The 16,465-nt window shown below is 42.7% G+C and overlaps 1 protein-coding gene across 2 annotated transcripts in view; it reads left to right on the top strand.

The window, feature by feature from the left end:
* LOC106576784 (kinase non-catalytic C-lobe domain-containing protein 1) overlaps positions 1–16,465 on the top strand; it is a 63,683-nt gene that overhangs the window by 14,055 nt on the left and 33,163 nt on the right. For both annotated transcript variants that reach the window (XM_014154182.3, XM_014154181.3), the window contains 9 exons: positions 145–259; positions 541–612; positions 847–908; positions 1,074–1,232; positions 1,511–1,588; positions 1,725–1,812; positions 1,938–2,127; positions 2,315–3,111; positions 6,151–6,289. In XM_014154182.3, the coding sequence (XP_014009657.1) occupies positions 145–259; positions 541–612; positions 847–908; positions 1,074–1,232; positions 1,511–1,588; positions 1,725–1,812; positions 1,938–2,127; positions 2,315–3,111; positions 6,151–6,289 (1,700 nt within the window). The remainder of the gene's footprint in view (positions 1–144; positions 260–540; positions 613–846; positions 909–1,073; positions 1,233–1,510; positions 1,589–1,724; positions 1,813–1,937; positions 2,128–2,314; positions 3,112–6,150; positions 6,290–16,465) is intronic.

The raw sequence follows: 16,465 nt of genomic DNA, 5'->3' as shown, positions 1-16,465 counted from the left end.
CCTATTCCTGAACTAAAAAGCACTTTCAGTGGTTATTTTTCATTGACCATGGTTTTTTGTCCAGGACTGGCTTAATCTGGGACTGGTGAACTTGGCCAAGAAGGAAAGAAATGTTAACAGTGATTTTTATTGATTGTGACCTAGTGGATCTCTCTGAGGGATCTCCTCACACGGAGTGGGCAGAGACTGTCTGTGAATGAGCTATGGGCCCTGTGTCATACCTGCCTCTCCACACTGCAGACCTACTTAGACTACCCAGGTTGGACTCCTCACTTCTTAAGTTAACCAACCTCTGGTTCTCTGCTCTGTGTAAATCAATTACATCATTTACTAAGCAGTAAGCATCCAATCCCTCACCTTGTCTGGTCTCTGTAAACTACTTTGCTGTTGATTAAATTATAATGAGAAACGTCACTATGACAGTGGCAATAAATCATTTCAGACTTTGTTCAGTTCGACATACATTTGATGTCATTTATTAAAATGTATTAACCTCTTAGGCTTACTCTTCTTTCTTGTTCTTTATTTCCTTCCTGAAAGCATACCTATGCCTGGATACAATGTATGTGGGTTGTGAGGGAGAAGTTCTCTTCTTGAAACCTAAAAACACAGGTATGGCTCTTTTTGCTTATACAGTACACGGTAGTCAGCAATACTCTGTTTGGAATGATAAAGTTACTTCGCCACTTTCCATTTATTCTTTGTCTCTGTTTATTTATTTACAACTGCTGTGACTTCAAATATTCAAAAGTTATCCTGAGAAAAGTGTCTTTGAGTAAAGTGTCCGAAGGAACATTCTATGAAATTATGTCACGTTCAATAATTCAACGTGAATTTTCCTCGTAGGATCTTGTGATGCATTTTATCTGGCTCCTGAATTCCAGGATCATGGAATCGTAACTGAAAAGGTTTGCCTCAACTTCTGACATTCATCTTTTAAAATAAAACCTTTTTCTCCATCAAGTAGATGCTTTTGATTACTGATTAAGTGGGTGTCATCTGTCTGTCTGTCCGTCCATCCATCTGTATGTCTTTCTCTCGGTCCATCCGTCCGTCCTTCTGTCTGTTTTTAGGCCTGTGTTTATGGGGTGGCTGCAATCCTATGGGCCACGGCCAAGTTCAACCTGTCAGCCAATCAGAAGCTGGCTATGCCCAGGAAGTTGAAGATGCTGCTGCTGGAGATGGCCAAGAGGACGCCCATCGAGAGACCTTCCATTGTCGTAGCTAAAAAGGTCGTCAACCACTCTAGTGAAAGCACATTCATCTATTCTTCTTTTGATCAATGTTTTAGTAGCAATAATTACATATGTAACATAATTTAGCATTTTTAATAGACGGCAATCGTGACACCATATATTGTGAATGAATGAGCAAAGTTTCTTTGCTGTAAAGTGTGTTGCAATTTCAAATGCACTTTAAATGAAGTTTGATTTGATGAACAAATTAACTAATTAAGTATCTTAGGTGCTGAGGTATAAGATTTTATTTTATTATGTTTCTGCTGTTACAGAGCTGTCGGGATTATCTATCACGCCAAGGAACGAACGCTGAGACAGTGTGGACGAAGCTGATCAACAGAGTCCACCCGGTACCACTCCACTGTACCACTGTAGCTACTGTTTGGCAGGGGTAGTGAGAAACATACTGCCCCTCAGAGTGAAAGGGAGGACACATTGCTATTCCATTATTGTCTGTCGAGGATAACTCCCTCCCTTACCTTTCAGCCACTCACAAAGGACATTGATGCAGAGGATCAGAATGGATTGGACAGTAGAGTAAGCTCAAGTCAGGAATCAACACGTATCAAGAGTGGTACGATTAATTCATCTTTTCAGACATTATGTTTAAGCGATTTAGTTGACCTTGCATCTACATACAGATTTGTGATCATCAAATGGTATTGATGTTGTAACTGAGACTGTTGTAACTGTGTGTAGGGTTTGTGCCCATGGCCACTGAGAGCCGATTGGCTCCTGTACCTGGCCCTGTTCCCCATAGCTATCCAATTAGCGGAGCCCCCCAGCTTCCAGAGGCCTTCACTTCCCTTGCCACACACTTCACCCCCATCGTCCTGACCAGGGAGGGGGACACTGAGGAAACTCCCCTTCCTGCTTCAGACATTGAGGAGTAAGCAGTATGCCTCCTTTCTATGGAGATAAGAAGTACCAGTCAAGGAATTATTTCACACACCATTGATGTTTTTGCAAGTTGAAGCTTGCCATAGTTGCTTTATTGATTGTGGCAGAGATGTCATTGAATGTCAGCACTGATTTCAAGAATGCATTTTTAATTATCACATAATTTTGTGTTGCAGGGCTATAAGTGAAGTCACAAGAGGCAATGACATCCAGCCTGTGCAAGAGGCCAAGGACCGAGAAACCCCCTCACACCTTGAGGACCTACCCCTACCTCAGTCAGATAGAGACCTACAGGACAACGGACAGGACAGCCCTGCCAATCAAAGGAGCGTGGTCACACATAAGCTTTCCTCCACTGCCTCTAGGACATTGGTCAACTCTCCACCTCCCACCTCCCCCGAACTCAGCAACCAGAGGACTCCCGTTTCAGACCACCCACTCCCTCCTTCGACCACACAATTGACTTGGTCTTCCTCTTGCCAATCGTCATCCTGCTCTCATCTGACTGGTGGTGGTGTTTTCAACAACTTCCTCTTGCGTCAGGACCCTTTAACAGGGCACTTAACCCTGGTGCCAGTGCAGATAACAGTCCCTGAGTCCCTCCATGGTCTGGAGCTCAATCTGCCCCTGATCTCAAGCTCCAGCTACCTCCAGGGTCAACCCACACATCCACGGGGCCCTAGAGACCATCTGACCCCTGGCCAGGGAGCTGAACCTCTTTTGGAATGCCTTAATGGCAGACCCTCGGACCCCAAAGCGTCCATGCCCCATCCCCAAAATGGAGAAGGAGGTCCAAAGACAGGAGAAGGTGAGGGTGAACACCTATCAGAGTCCCATGGACCTCCTCAGGGAGACTCATCTCCTCCCCTCTCCCCCCTGATGAACCCTTCCCTACAAGAGGTTATTGGCCTGCTCAGGGCAGAGTTTGCCTTTGATGGCTATCTGGAGAATGGTGTAGAGGATCTAGCAATGGGTAAGTAACATGAAGATTGATATTCATTCTCAGGTAACCTATGGCCCCAGATCTGTTTTGACAACTTCTACGGTTCTTGTCACACCAGTTGGTAAGACCACACAAACAGATATGGCACCAAGCTAGTAGCCCTTTTCTCCCTGTTTTTCCCCCGACTGAATTTGGTTAGGATAATTGCATTATAGAGAGATGGAGAAAAGATACATTTTATTTGTCACATGCGCTGAATTCAACCTTACAGTGAAATGCTTACTTACAAGACCTTAACCAACAATGCAGTTTTAAGAAAATTAAAAATTAAAAAAAGAGATAAAAGTAACAAATAATTAAAGAGCAGAAATAAAATTACAATAGCGAGTTGATATACATGGGCTACCGGTACAGAGTCGATGTGCGGGGGCACCGGTTAGTCGAGGTAATTTAGGTAATATGTACATGTGGGTGGCGTTATTAAAGTGACTATGCATAGATAATAACAGAGAGTAGCAACAGCGTAGAAGGGGCTTGGGGGTAGAAGCTGTTTAGAAGCCTCTTGGACCTAGACTTGGCGCTCCGGTACCGCTTGCCGTGCAGTAGCAGAGAGAACAGTCTATGACTAGGGTGGCTTGTCTTTGACAATTTTTAGGGCCTTCCTCTGACACCGCCTGGTATAGAGGTCCTGGATGGCAGGAAGCTTGGCCTCAGTGATGTACTGGGCCGTACACACTACCCTCTGTAGTGCCTTGGGGTCGGAGGCCGAGCAGTTGCCATACCAGGAAGTGATGCAACCCGTCAGGATGCTCTCAATGGTGCAGATGTAAAACCTTTTGAGGATCTGGGGACACATGCCAAATCTTTTCAGTCTCCTGAGGGGGAATAGGTTTTGTCGTGCCCCTTTCACGACTGTCTTGGTGTGCTTGGACCATGATAGTTTGTTGGTGATGTGGACACCAAGGAACTTGAAGGTCTCAACCTGCTCCACTACGGCCCCGTACTCGGTCCTCCTTTTCCAGTAGTCCACAATCATTTCCTTTGTCTTGATCATGTTGAGGGAGAGGTTGTTGTCCTTGTACCACATGGTCAGGTCTCACACAGTCAGGTCTCCTTTTGTCCAGGTGTGAAAGTGCAATGTGGAGTGCAATAGAGATTGCATCTGTGGATCTGTTGGGGGCGGTATGCAAATTGGAGTGGGTCTAGAGTTTCTGGGATAATTGTGTGTATGTGTACCATGACCAGCCTTTCAAAGCACTTCATGGCTACAGACGTGAGTGCTATGGGTCAGTAGTCATTTAGGCAGGTTACCTTAGTGTTCATGGGCACAGGGACTATGGTGGTCTGCTTGAAACATGTTGGTATTACAGACTGACAGGGTGAGGTTGAACTTGTCAGTGAAGACACCTGCCAGTTGGTCAGCGCATGCTCGGAGTACACGTCCTGGTAATCTGTCTGGCCCTGCAGGCTTGTGAATGTTGACCTGATCACACAGTCATCCGGAACAGCTGATTCTCTCATGCATGTTTCAGTGTTACTTGCCTTGAAGCGAGCATAGAAGTTATTTAGCTCGTCTGGTAGGCTTGTGTCATAGGGCAGCTCTCGGCTGTGCTTCCCTTTGTAGTCTGTAATAGTTTGCAAGCCCTGCCATTTCCAACGAGCGTCAGGGCCGGTATAGTACGATTCGATCTTAGTCCTGTATTGATGCTTTGCCTGTTTGATGGTTCGTAAGAGGGCATAACGGGATTTATAATAAGCTTCCGGGTTAGAGTCACACTCCTTGAAAGCGGCAGCTCTACCCTTTAGCTCAGTGCGAATGTTGCATGTAATCCATGGCTTCTGGTTGGGGTATGTGCGTACAGTCACTGTGGGGACGATGTCATCGATGCACTTATTGATGAAGCCAGTGACTGATGTGGTGTACTCCTCAATGCCATCGGAGGAATCCCGGCACATAGTTTAGCATCTGCTTCATCTGTCCACGTTTATAGACCGAGTCACTGATGCTTCATGCTTTAATTTTTGCTTGTAAGCAGGAATCAGGAGGATAGAATTATGGTCATATTTGCCAAATGGAGGGCGAGCGAGAGCGTTGTACGCGTCTCTGTGTGTGGAGTAAAGGTGGTCTAAAGTTTTTTTTCCCCCTCTGGTTGCACATTTAAAATGCTGATAGAAATTAGGTAAAACTGATTTAAGTTTCCCTGCGTTAAAGTCTAGGAGCGCCACCTCTGGATGAGCGTTTTCCTATTTGCCTATGGCTGTATACAGCTCATTGAGTAAGGTCTTAGTGCCAGCATCGATCTGTGGTGGTATGTATACAGATGAAAACTCTAGGTAGATAGTGTGGTCTACAGCTTATCAAGAGGTACGCTACCTCATGCGAGCAAAATCTCAAGATTTATATATCTTATATATCGTGCACCAGCTGTGGTTTACAAATATACATAGGCCGCCACCCCGTGTTTTACCAGAGGCTGCTGTTCTATCCTGCCGAAAGAGTGTATAACCCGCCAGCTGTATGTTAATAATGTCGTCATTCAGCCATGACTCGGTGAAACATAAGATATTACAGTTTTTAATGTCCCGTTGGTAGGATATACGTACTTTTAGTTAGTCCCATTTATTTTCCAGCAATTGAACTTTGGCTAACAGTACGGATGGCAAAAGGCACCTCGATCTCTTTCTGCAAAATCTCAGTTTCTTTCTCTAGCAAATGACGGGGATGAGGGCCTGTTCGGGTTTTTGGAGTATATCCTTCCTGTCCGACTCATTAAAGAAAAATTATTAGTCCAATTCAAGGTGAGTAATCGCTGTTCTGATATCCAGAAGGTCTTTTTGGTCATTAGAGACGGTAGCAGCAACATTATGTACAAAAGAAGTTAAGTAATGCGAAAAAACTAACAAAATAGCACGGTTGGTTAAGAGCCAATAAAATGGAAGCCATCATCTCCGGCGCCATCATACGAGTTGTGACATTAAAGAGTATGATATCTGGTGTGAACTTGTATGACAAGCTTTCTGTCTAAAAACCTGTAATTGATGTACTGTCTCATGTTTATGTGTTTGAAGGGGAATATTTCCTGTCTCTGAAGGACCTACAGTACCAGACATTCTGCAATGTTGTGAAAGAGAAGTTCTGTGACCTTTACTGGAATGAGGACTTATTGGGAGTGCTACATTGTGTGGTCAACTACAGCCAATTATCTCTGTGAGTATGTCAATGATTGCCTGTTTCATTGGTGATCCAAATACAGGTCTTCTCTCAATAACAGAAGCCTAACAGAAGATAAATGATACAAGTGAAAAAAGATTCACACTTTCATTTATATAGACGGAAAGCATTAGCAAACACTGATCCTGTTCTCACTTCATCTCTAGTAATTCTTTAAAGGGCGCTGAAGTTCCTGATTTGGCCACGTTGTTTTTACTTGCTTATTAAGAAATCCTGGCGGCCATGACTGAACCCAAATGAAACTTGTTTTCAGGGTGAGGTTTGATGCGGGTGTTGTTTGGGGGTGTGTTTGCCATTCAATCACAACAAACAAGGGCAGTAGTGAGTAGTGACAACTAGGTAAGCTAAGCTAACTTTGCTACTGAGAGATGTTTTGATGTTGAGGACTTCTCCCGTCCTGACTGACTCGCCAAATCTGTACTGACCTTGTGTTTAGCCAAGCTGATTACTACAAGCTTTTTCTCTGTCAAATCACAGTTATGCCAAGATGGCAAGAACCAGTGTTCGGAATGTGTTTCATGAGACACTTGTTTTACAACACCTTGCTATTGAAGTAGCTTGCAACTTAGTTTCAAAGTTTAGTCACATCATGTAAAGACATGTTACAGTGGACACGATATCAACTGCGAGTTGAATGCCCATTATTCAGTCAACTCAGCTGTCCTATAACACAATATTCTAGAACTGGCTAGTTTTGTCACGTCTCTCCTTATGTCCGCTGTTAGATCTTTCCCGGGGGACAAATCCCAGCATTACTAATATCCAGACAAATGTATGCTAAATGTAGATATTGCACAAACGTCGCCCAGCTTGAGTTTAGATACATTTATCAACTAAAAATGAATGGGTTTGTTTGACAAAACATTTTCTGCTGTAAATATCATATTGATGTTTTTATAAAGACATTATGCCGACACATCTTCATATGTATAACCAGACCTAGAATGGCATAGGTATATTTGGCCAAATCTAAGGATTTGTCTGTCTAACCACACACTGACATGCAATGCTCTCTCGGTGAGGTTCTGTCTTCAAGTCTCCAGTGGGTGATGAAGTCGCTTCCATCGATGTCATTTATTACAGGTGGCAGGAGGGGTGGAGTGCATGACACTCCATCCTGGATATGACAGTTTGCCTCAACCCATGGGTCCAGCAGGGAGAGTTCAATAACTACAGGCAGATGTGAGATGCAGAAGGATGGCACCGATGGTATTACTCACCCGGGCCCAGGAGTAGGCTTGTCCATTGGCACTGTGGAAGGGGGCACCTCCTTACAACATAAAGACCCGTAAAAACACACAGCACCGATTACATTGTCAATGGTGGTTATGATAGGTGAATTCCAAGTGATTGTATTTGGAGCTTTGATGACATCAAATATGACCAACCTGATTCAGGTGTCCTCCATTTTTCTGAAACGGGACTGGCTCAGCCTTGTCTGGTGGTCTGTCATCATTATTTTTGCCCTAGAGAATACACAATGTTGTTGGCATGTTATTTTGGTTTGGGGTTAGCTGAAGCCCTTGAATGCTACCTAGCATCCCTAACTCCATAGCTAGCTAGCTATCTAATTAGCAAATCCAACTTGAAATTAGGTAACGTTAGCAAGTTAGCTAGGTAACGTTAGCTAGCAGGGATCTTCGCTAGCCATTTCGAGTTGGAACATTATTAAAAGCAAGCTGGCTACATCCTATCAAACCTGAACTGCCAATGAATAGGCTACAGTTAGCAAATCTGGCATGATAGCCAATCGAGATCCCTCCACCTTGTAGTTGAAGAAGCTGTTGTTAGCAAGGTAGCTAGCTTGTTAACGTTAGCAATGCAAATATTCCTCTGACATTACACATTAGCGAGAGGCTTTGTCTTTCACTAGTTACATCACAGTATCATAGCTAGCCTGGCTCGCTAGCATTATCAAATAATGTAGCTAGCTAGCTAGCTAGCATAACCAACATTTACTCACCAGTCACCCACAACACCAGTCTCAGGTTTGAAGGTTGACAGCACGCAGAAGTATTAGCTAGCTTTGGATGTAATTCATATCCTGGCCACCTGCACAAGATTGTTGAACAACTTTATGGAGGCCCATTTTCACTAGAGCATTTCTTGAGCAATATGTGCATTGCACATCAAGCTATTGCCAAAGATAATGGCATGGGAAGAACCACACCATGTTGTCTTGAGAAGACTGTTTCTCTTTGTGTAACAGTTTAGATTCAGTCCCTCTCCTCGCCCCAACCTGGGCTTGAACCAGGGGCCCTCTGCGCACATCAACCACTGACACCCCACAAAGCATCGTTACCCATCACGCCACAAAAGCCGCGGCCCTTGCAGAGCAAGGAGAACAACTACTTCAGGTCTCAGAGCGAGTGACGTCACCCGATTGAAACACTATTAGCGCGCACCACCGCTAACTAACTAGCCATTTCACATTGGTTACACTCACCCCCCTTTTGACCTCCTTCTTTTCCGCAACAACCAGTGATCCTGGTCAACAGCATCAATGTAAAAATGTAGGTTCCGTCCCTCTCCTCGCCCCTACCTGGGCTCGAACCAGGGACCCTCTGCCCACATCAACAACTGACACCCACGAAGCACCGTGCCACAAAAGCCACGGCCCTTGCAGAGCAAGGGGAACAACTACTTCAGGTCTCAGAGCAAGTGACGTCACCCGATTGAAACGCTATTAGCACGCACCACCGCTAACTAACTAGCCATTTCACATCGGTTACATTTGCATAATCTTGTTTACCCACAAGTCAAATTATCTCATGAAAGTTTGTCATTTCCTGTTTAACTTCTGGGGGGAATGCCGTTAACAATTGTGATTACCTTTGTGCAAAGGAAGGAAACGAACTCTTTGCCAAACCCCTCCCTTCTGCTAATTTCACCCATGTTTATCATGGCCAAAAAGCACATTTTTGTTTTCATATTATTTTTCTTTTTTTTACAATACAGCCAATTTTGACTTTGTGGCTGCAGAATCTAGTGGAAACAGTTTATCTTCCTCGCACTGGCTTGAAAATCACCGCACCAGTTTAAGCACCAACTTCGCCCAATCCTGATTCATCAAATAATCAACCAACAAAAACCCCAAAACAGGAACTGCTGCTGCTCTTAATCACATAATTCTACGTGAGCCTTGACAGATTCTCGCCATTTTATCGGTCCACGAGAATCAATCCACGACAGATTACTCCGTGCATGACAATTCTCCCTAGGCATTAATGTGTTAATTATCTTGACATAATTGTAATCCAAACCCAACCTTTGTGTACATTGTGACAAACTTACTTAAAAAAACGCTGTTTTAGACGAGACTGACTTTATGACCAAAATTATCCTATTTACACTTTGTAGTCCATTATGACCCTAAAATAATTGTTTTGGACTCATATCGATGCCATATACGCCATTTTCAAAAAGAGCAGTTGCTTTTTCGATTCAGTCACTCTTTAATTTACACCCTTAAAAAAGAATGTCATAAAACTGTCTTTAGCTGGAAGGGCTGTCAATACTATAAGAAGGATATTGTTCTCCTTAAAAGTATTCTCTGTCAACAAGCTTAGTTTGTCTCTCTGAGCAGGGGAAAAGCCCAAAATTGGCAGTGTTTGTGTTTAGAATGTTAATTTCTCTCATGTGAGTCCTCAACAACAATAGGCACTTTAGATGCTACAACCACTCCCTCTTACACATGCATGCACACTCCATTCATAATCAGCATTCACAGAAGATGCACTTCAGACACACACTTCCACTGGCTCTGGCTTTCTCCAGCAAGTTTTTTGTTTGTCTCGAGAATATTGGCTTGGCACCATTAATGAGCTACTTATGGTTCTTCCTGCCTTGTCTTTAACAGAGTTTTAAGGATCCTTGAGGAGTGTACATGAATGAAGGAAAAGGTGAAATAAGGACTCACCCCTTTTTTCTTCCTACTTATGCAGACCAAGACAGATGGAGGGGCACATGAGTGTGGTGAGGAGATGTGCAGCTTGTCAGTTTACTTAGATACTGTTTCATCTCATGGTTGCCGTGCTCTTAACTTCTCTAGGGCCAGTGGGACGATTTCGTCCCACCTACGTAACAGCCAGTGAAATCCCGTGGCGTGTTATTCAAATACCTTAGAAATGCTATTACTTCAATTTCTCAAACATATGACTATTTTACACCATTTTAAAGACAAGACTCTCGTTAATCTATAATAACCACACTGTCCGATTTCAAAAAGGCTTTACAACGAAAGCAAAACATTAGATTATGTCAGCAGAGTACCCAGCCAGAAATAATCAGACACCCATTTTTCAAGCTAGCATATAATGTCACAAAAACCCAGAAGACAGCTAAATGCAGCACTAACCTTTGATGATCTTCATCAGATGACAACCCTAGGACATTATGTTATACAATACATGCATGTTTTGTTCAATCAAGTTCATATTTATATCAAAAACCAGCTTTTTACATTAGCATGTGACGTTCAGAACTAGCAAACTTCCGGTGAATTTACAAAAAATTTACTAAATTACTCACGATAAACGTTCACAAAAAGCATAACAATTATTTTAAGAATTATAGATACAGAACTCCTCTATGCACTCGATATGTCTGATTTTAAAATAGCTTTTCGGTGAAAGCACATTTTGCAATATTCTAAGTAGATAGCCCGGCATCACAGGGCTAGCTAGTTAGACACCCAGCAAGTTTAGCCTTCACCAAACTCCGATTTACTATTAGAAAAGTTTGATTACCTTTGGTGTTCTTCGTCAGAATGCACTCCCAGGACTTCTACTTCAATAACAAATGTTGGTTTGGTCCCAAATAATCCATTAATCCATTATTATATCCAAACAGCGGCGTTTTGTTTGTGCGTTCAAGACACTATCCGAAAGGGTAAAGAAGGGTGAGGAGCACGGCGCATTTCGTGACAAAAAAATTCTAAATATTCCATTACCGTACTTCGAAGCATGTCAACCGCTGTTTAAAATCCATTTTTATGCCATTTTTCTCGTAAAAAAGCGATAATATTCCGACCGGGAATCTGCGTTTAGGTAAAAAGACGAAAGAAAATAAAGCACGGGGTCGACTCGTGCACGCGCCTAAGCCCATTGTCCTCTGATCGGCCACTTGCCAAAAGCGATAATGTGTTTCAGCCTGGGGCTGCCTCGATATCATTCAGCTTTTTCCCGGGCTCTGAGAGCCTATGGGAGCCGTAGGAAGTGTCACGTTACAGCAAAGATCCTCAGTCTTCAATAAACAGAGACAAGAAGAACAAGATCTTGTCAGAGAGGGCACTTCCTGTAAGGAATCTTCTCAGGTTTTTGCCTGCCATATGAGTTCTGTTATACTCACAGACACCATTCAAACAGTTTTAGAAACTTTAGGGTGTTTTCTATCCAAAGCCAATAATTATATGCATATTCTAGTTACTGGGCAGGAGTAGTAACCAGATTAAATCGGGTACGTTTTTTATCCGGCCGTGTCAATACTGCCCCCTACCCCCAACAGGTTAACGGCTGGGGCAGTGTGTTGAGATCATTTTTAATCTTCTGTGGTGATGAGACAGACCGAGATCACAGCCTTGGACAGACAGACAAACAATGCTCTGAGTGGAGATTTTAGACTGTCGGCTGGAGTAGCCTTTCACTGCTAGGGCAGCTTATTGGAAAGATGATGCCGGAAGGGATGGCTGCTGTTTTATTGGCTCTTAACCAACAGTGCTATTTTGTTACTAGTTTTTTCGCATTATTTGCAACTTATTTTGTACATGATGTTGCTGCTACCATCTCTTATGGCCGAAAAGAGCTTCTGGACATCAGAACAGCGATTACTCACCTCGAATTGGACTAATAATTTTTCTTTAATGAGTCGGACGGGAAGGATATACTCCAAACACCCGAACAGGCCCTCATCCCCGTCATTCGCTGGAGAAAGAAACAGAGATTTCGCGGAAAGAGATCGAGGTGCCTTGTGAGGATCAGGCGACGAGTGGCTAATCTGCCTTTGCCATCCGTACTGCTGAAAGCACGTATATCCTACCAACGGGACATTAAAAACTGTAATATCTTCTGTTTCCCCTGAGTTGTGGCTGAACGACAACATTAATAACATACAGCTGCCGGGTTTGATACTCTATCAGCAGGATAGAACAGCAGTCTCTGGTAAGACACGGGGCGGGGGCCTATGCATATTTGTAAACAGCAGCTGGTGAACAGTATCAAAGGAAGTCTTGAGGTTTTGCTCGCCTGAGGTAGAGTATCTCTTGCTAAGCTGTAGACCACACTATCTACCTAGAGAGGTTACCTGTATTTTTTTGTAGCTGTCTACATACCACCACAGACCGATGCTGGCACTAAAACCGCACTCCGTCAGCTGTATACCGCCATAAGCAAACAGGAAAAGGCTCATCCAGAGGCGGCGCTCCTAGTGGCCGGGAACTTTAATGCAGGGAAACTAAATCAGTTTCACCTAATTTCTATCAGCATGTTAAATGTGCAACCGGGGGGGGGGACTCTAGACCACCTTTACTCCGCACACAGAGACACGTACAAAGCTCTTCCTCGCCCTTCATTTAGCAAATCTGACTACTTTACAAGCAAAAATTAAAGCAGGAAGCACCAGTGACTCGATCTATAAAAAAGTGGTCAGATGAAGCAGATGCTAAACTACAGGACTGTTTTGCTAGCACAGACTGGAATATATTCCCGGGATTCTTTCCGATGGCATTGAGGAGTAAACCACATCAGTCATTGGCTTCATCAATAAGTGCATCGATGACGTCGTCCCCACAGTGACTGTACGTACATACCCCAACCAGAAGCCATGGATTACAGGCAAAATTCACACTGAGCTAAAGGGTAGAGCTGCCGCTTTCAAGGAGCGGGACTCTAACCTGGAAGCTTACAAGAAATCCCGCTATGCCCTCTGACGAAATATCAAACAGGCAAAGCATCAATAAAGGACTAAGATCGAATCGTACTACACATACTCCGACGCTTAGACTACAAAGGGAAGTAAAGCCGAGAGCTGCCCAGTGACAAGAGCCTACCAGACGAGCTAAATAACTTCTATGCTCGCTTCGAGGCAAGTAAAACTGAAACATGCATGTTCCGGACGACTGATTGATCACGCTCTCCGCAGCCGATGTGAGTAAGACCTTTAAACAGGTCAACATTCATGCAGCCAAAATGCGGTCAGAGACCTTCTAGAGCAGCACTGCCCCCTCAAGATTCTGAGCCTGCTTGGCAGGGTTGGTCCTGCAAAGCCAAAGCTCCCTGAAGGGAGAGCATAATATACAAGGACATTCTCAAAGCTGCTAATGAAAACCTTGACGACCTTGTACCTAGCTGGTGGGGGATTCCAGTGGGGTGCCCCCACCCAGGCAATGACAGTGCTGGCAACACTAGCTGCAGTAACCCATGGGGAGGGGGTCACACTCGGACATTCAGAGAGGGGGCATATTATTGTGGCCCTGGTGGCACAAAATCAAAGGTCTGACTGCACAGAGATGCTTGGGAATATGGTCACTACAGGGGACCAGGTTGTGGGTGTTTCAGGGGAAGGGGGTATATCTGACCTCCATCATCTAGGACGTGACAATGGTTAATCAAATCTCCCCGTTTCTGCCCATTTTTTTGCGTGGTTTTGCAGGCCTTCTCATACAGCTGCAACTGTATATGCATTTGTAAATCAAGACCTTTGAGTTGGGCTCTGGGATGGTGCAACTGTTGAGAATCTGTGTCTATGGTTGTTGTGGGGGAAAGGGGTTGTGTGTGTGTGTGTGTGTGTGTGTGTGTGTGTGTGTGTGTGTGTGTGTGTGTGTGTGTGTGTGTGTGTGTGTGTGTGTGTGTGTGTGTGTGTGTGTGTGTGTGTGTGTGTGTGTGTGTGTGTGTGTGTGTGTGTGTGTGTGTGTGTCCCACAACTGTTGCGAGAGAGTAAAATATGTTAGGGACAATATAGGATGATTCACAATAATTGTTTGCTAATATAATAATTGGTTGCCATAATGTAATTTTGGTAATGGCTGCACTGGTGAGAGGTAAAATCATTTGCATAAATTGCCTATATTACTACAAATATTAATAGCTAATTATGGAAAATAAGATAAACAGGATTTTTAAAGTATGTGTGTGTGTATATATGTATATATATATACACACACACATACTTTAAAAATATAATTGTTTTATTTTTGGGGGGGCCATATATATAATACAAATCGAGGTGAGTGTGATGGAAATGCATTTGGCGGTTGATCTGCTTCTGTTCTGTGGCTGTCACTGTGTGTTCTTTAAAAAGGATGGGTCCCGGTCTCTCCAGGGCTATGGGATCCGGGGTGGGTTGGGGGTGATCTGCCGGGCATTGGGATGACAACCCAACTCGGGATGAGGAGGGCTTTTAGCAGATGGAATAGTGGGGACCAATTGTAGGTTTACTTCATAGCAATGCAAATATCATGGTACAGCTATATAGACACTCAATCATCATGTTATTTTTTTATGGTACGTTTACAAACATATATTTTGATAAATAGAATTGAAACTTGTCTCATTATGGTAAGTGGTGAAATAAGTATAGCCAGTTATAATTGTAATGGCTTAGCAGATAATAAGAAAAGACAATCAGTATTTACCTGGCTAAAAGAGAAGGAATATAATATCTATTGTTCACAGGAAACTCATTCAACAATTTTAGATGAAGTTTTGTGGGAGGAGGTGAAATATATTTCTCCCATGGGCAAAGAAATTCAAAAGGGGTGATGATATTAATTAACAGTAATTTTGATCCAAATGTGCAAATTGTCCAAACAGATCATCAAGGTAGATTATTTTAAATATGTTATTGGACAATAAACAGATATGGCTTATTAACCTATACGGTCCAAATAATGATGATCCAAGCTTCCTTGAAAATATATCTAAGAATTGATCAACTCTACAAGCAACACTAGACTCTATTACTATGGTGGGGGATTTTAATACGGTTTTAAATACCTCTATGGACCGTAAAGGAAATCACACTACAAACTATCACCCTCAGGCACTTAAGGAAATCAGGAATGTCATGGCTATATTGGAATTAGTGGATATATGGAAGCCTAAATACCCTGACCTAGTGAGATATACTGTACATTGCGGAAGCTTAATCAAGCTAGTCATCTTGATTACCTTCTTATGTCATTCTCTCTAGCACCAAAAGTTTAAAAAGTGTTGATAAGGGACAGAATGCGGTCGGATCATCACATAATTAGCATATATATTACTCTTACAGAATTTCCACGTGGGCAAGGATATTGGAAATGTAATCAAAGCCTACTGGATGATAACTTGTTTATAACTAGGACAGAAGAATTTATAACTGACTTTTTCCGACATAACATAGGTACAGCAGATCCCCTTATTGTATGGGACACTTTTAAATGTGCCTTTAGAGGCCATGCAATTCAGTACTCATCTATAAAACAAAGCAATTTAGATCAAAAGAGTCCATATGAACAAAGGAAATTGAAGGACTAACAGCACAGTTAGATAGCAACAAAAACTGTACCATAGAGGCACAGAATAAGTTAGAGGAAAAACAAAAATAAATGGAGGAACTTATTCAACAAAGATCCAGTGTAATATATTATAAAAATAAAGTGAACTGGATGCAATATGGGGAAAAAAATTCACCAAATTATTTTTCAATCTTCAACATAGAAATGCTACCAAAATGTTTTATTCAAACTTGTTACAAATGATGGAGTCACACATGATTCACCAAATTATATTTTGAAAGAGGAAGTAAAGTACTTTAAGAATGTTTTCTTTTCAGTCTCCTCCATCTCGGCTAATTGTATTAATCTTATTCCTATTAATAATGTAAAATGAACATCTGTAAAGAAAGACTCTTGTCGAGGTCAAATTACAGAGGAGGAACTTATTGATGCATTTATGGCTGGGAAAACTCCAGGGCTGGATGGCATACCAGTGGAAGTACACCAAACTTTTTTTATATACTTAGAGGACCATTATTAGCATGTTTTAACCACTCCTATATAAACGGTAGATTATCAGAATACGCAACAAGAAGGTCTGATTTCATTATTACTGAAACAGGATCCAAGTGGTATATATAAAGAACCAGGCCCTTTATAAATTGGAGGCCTCTTACACT

Source organism: Salmo salar, chromosome 18, assembly GCF_965601325.2.
Source record: "Salmo salar chromosome 18, fSalSal1, whole genome shotgun sequence".
Taxonomy (NCBI): domain Eukaryota; kingdom Metazoa; phylum Chordata; class Actinopteri; order Salmoniformes; family Salmonidae; genus Salmo; species Salmo salar.
Note: the sequence above shows the minus strand (reverse complement) of the source record. Positions and strands in the feature narration are given on the sequence as shown.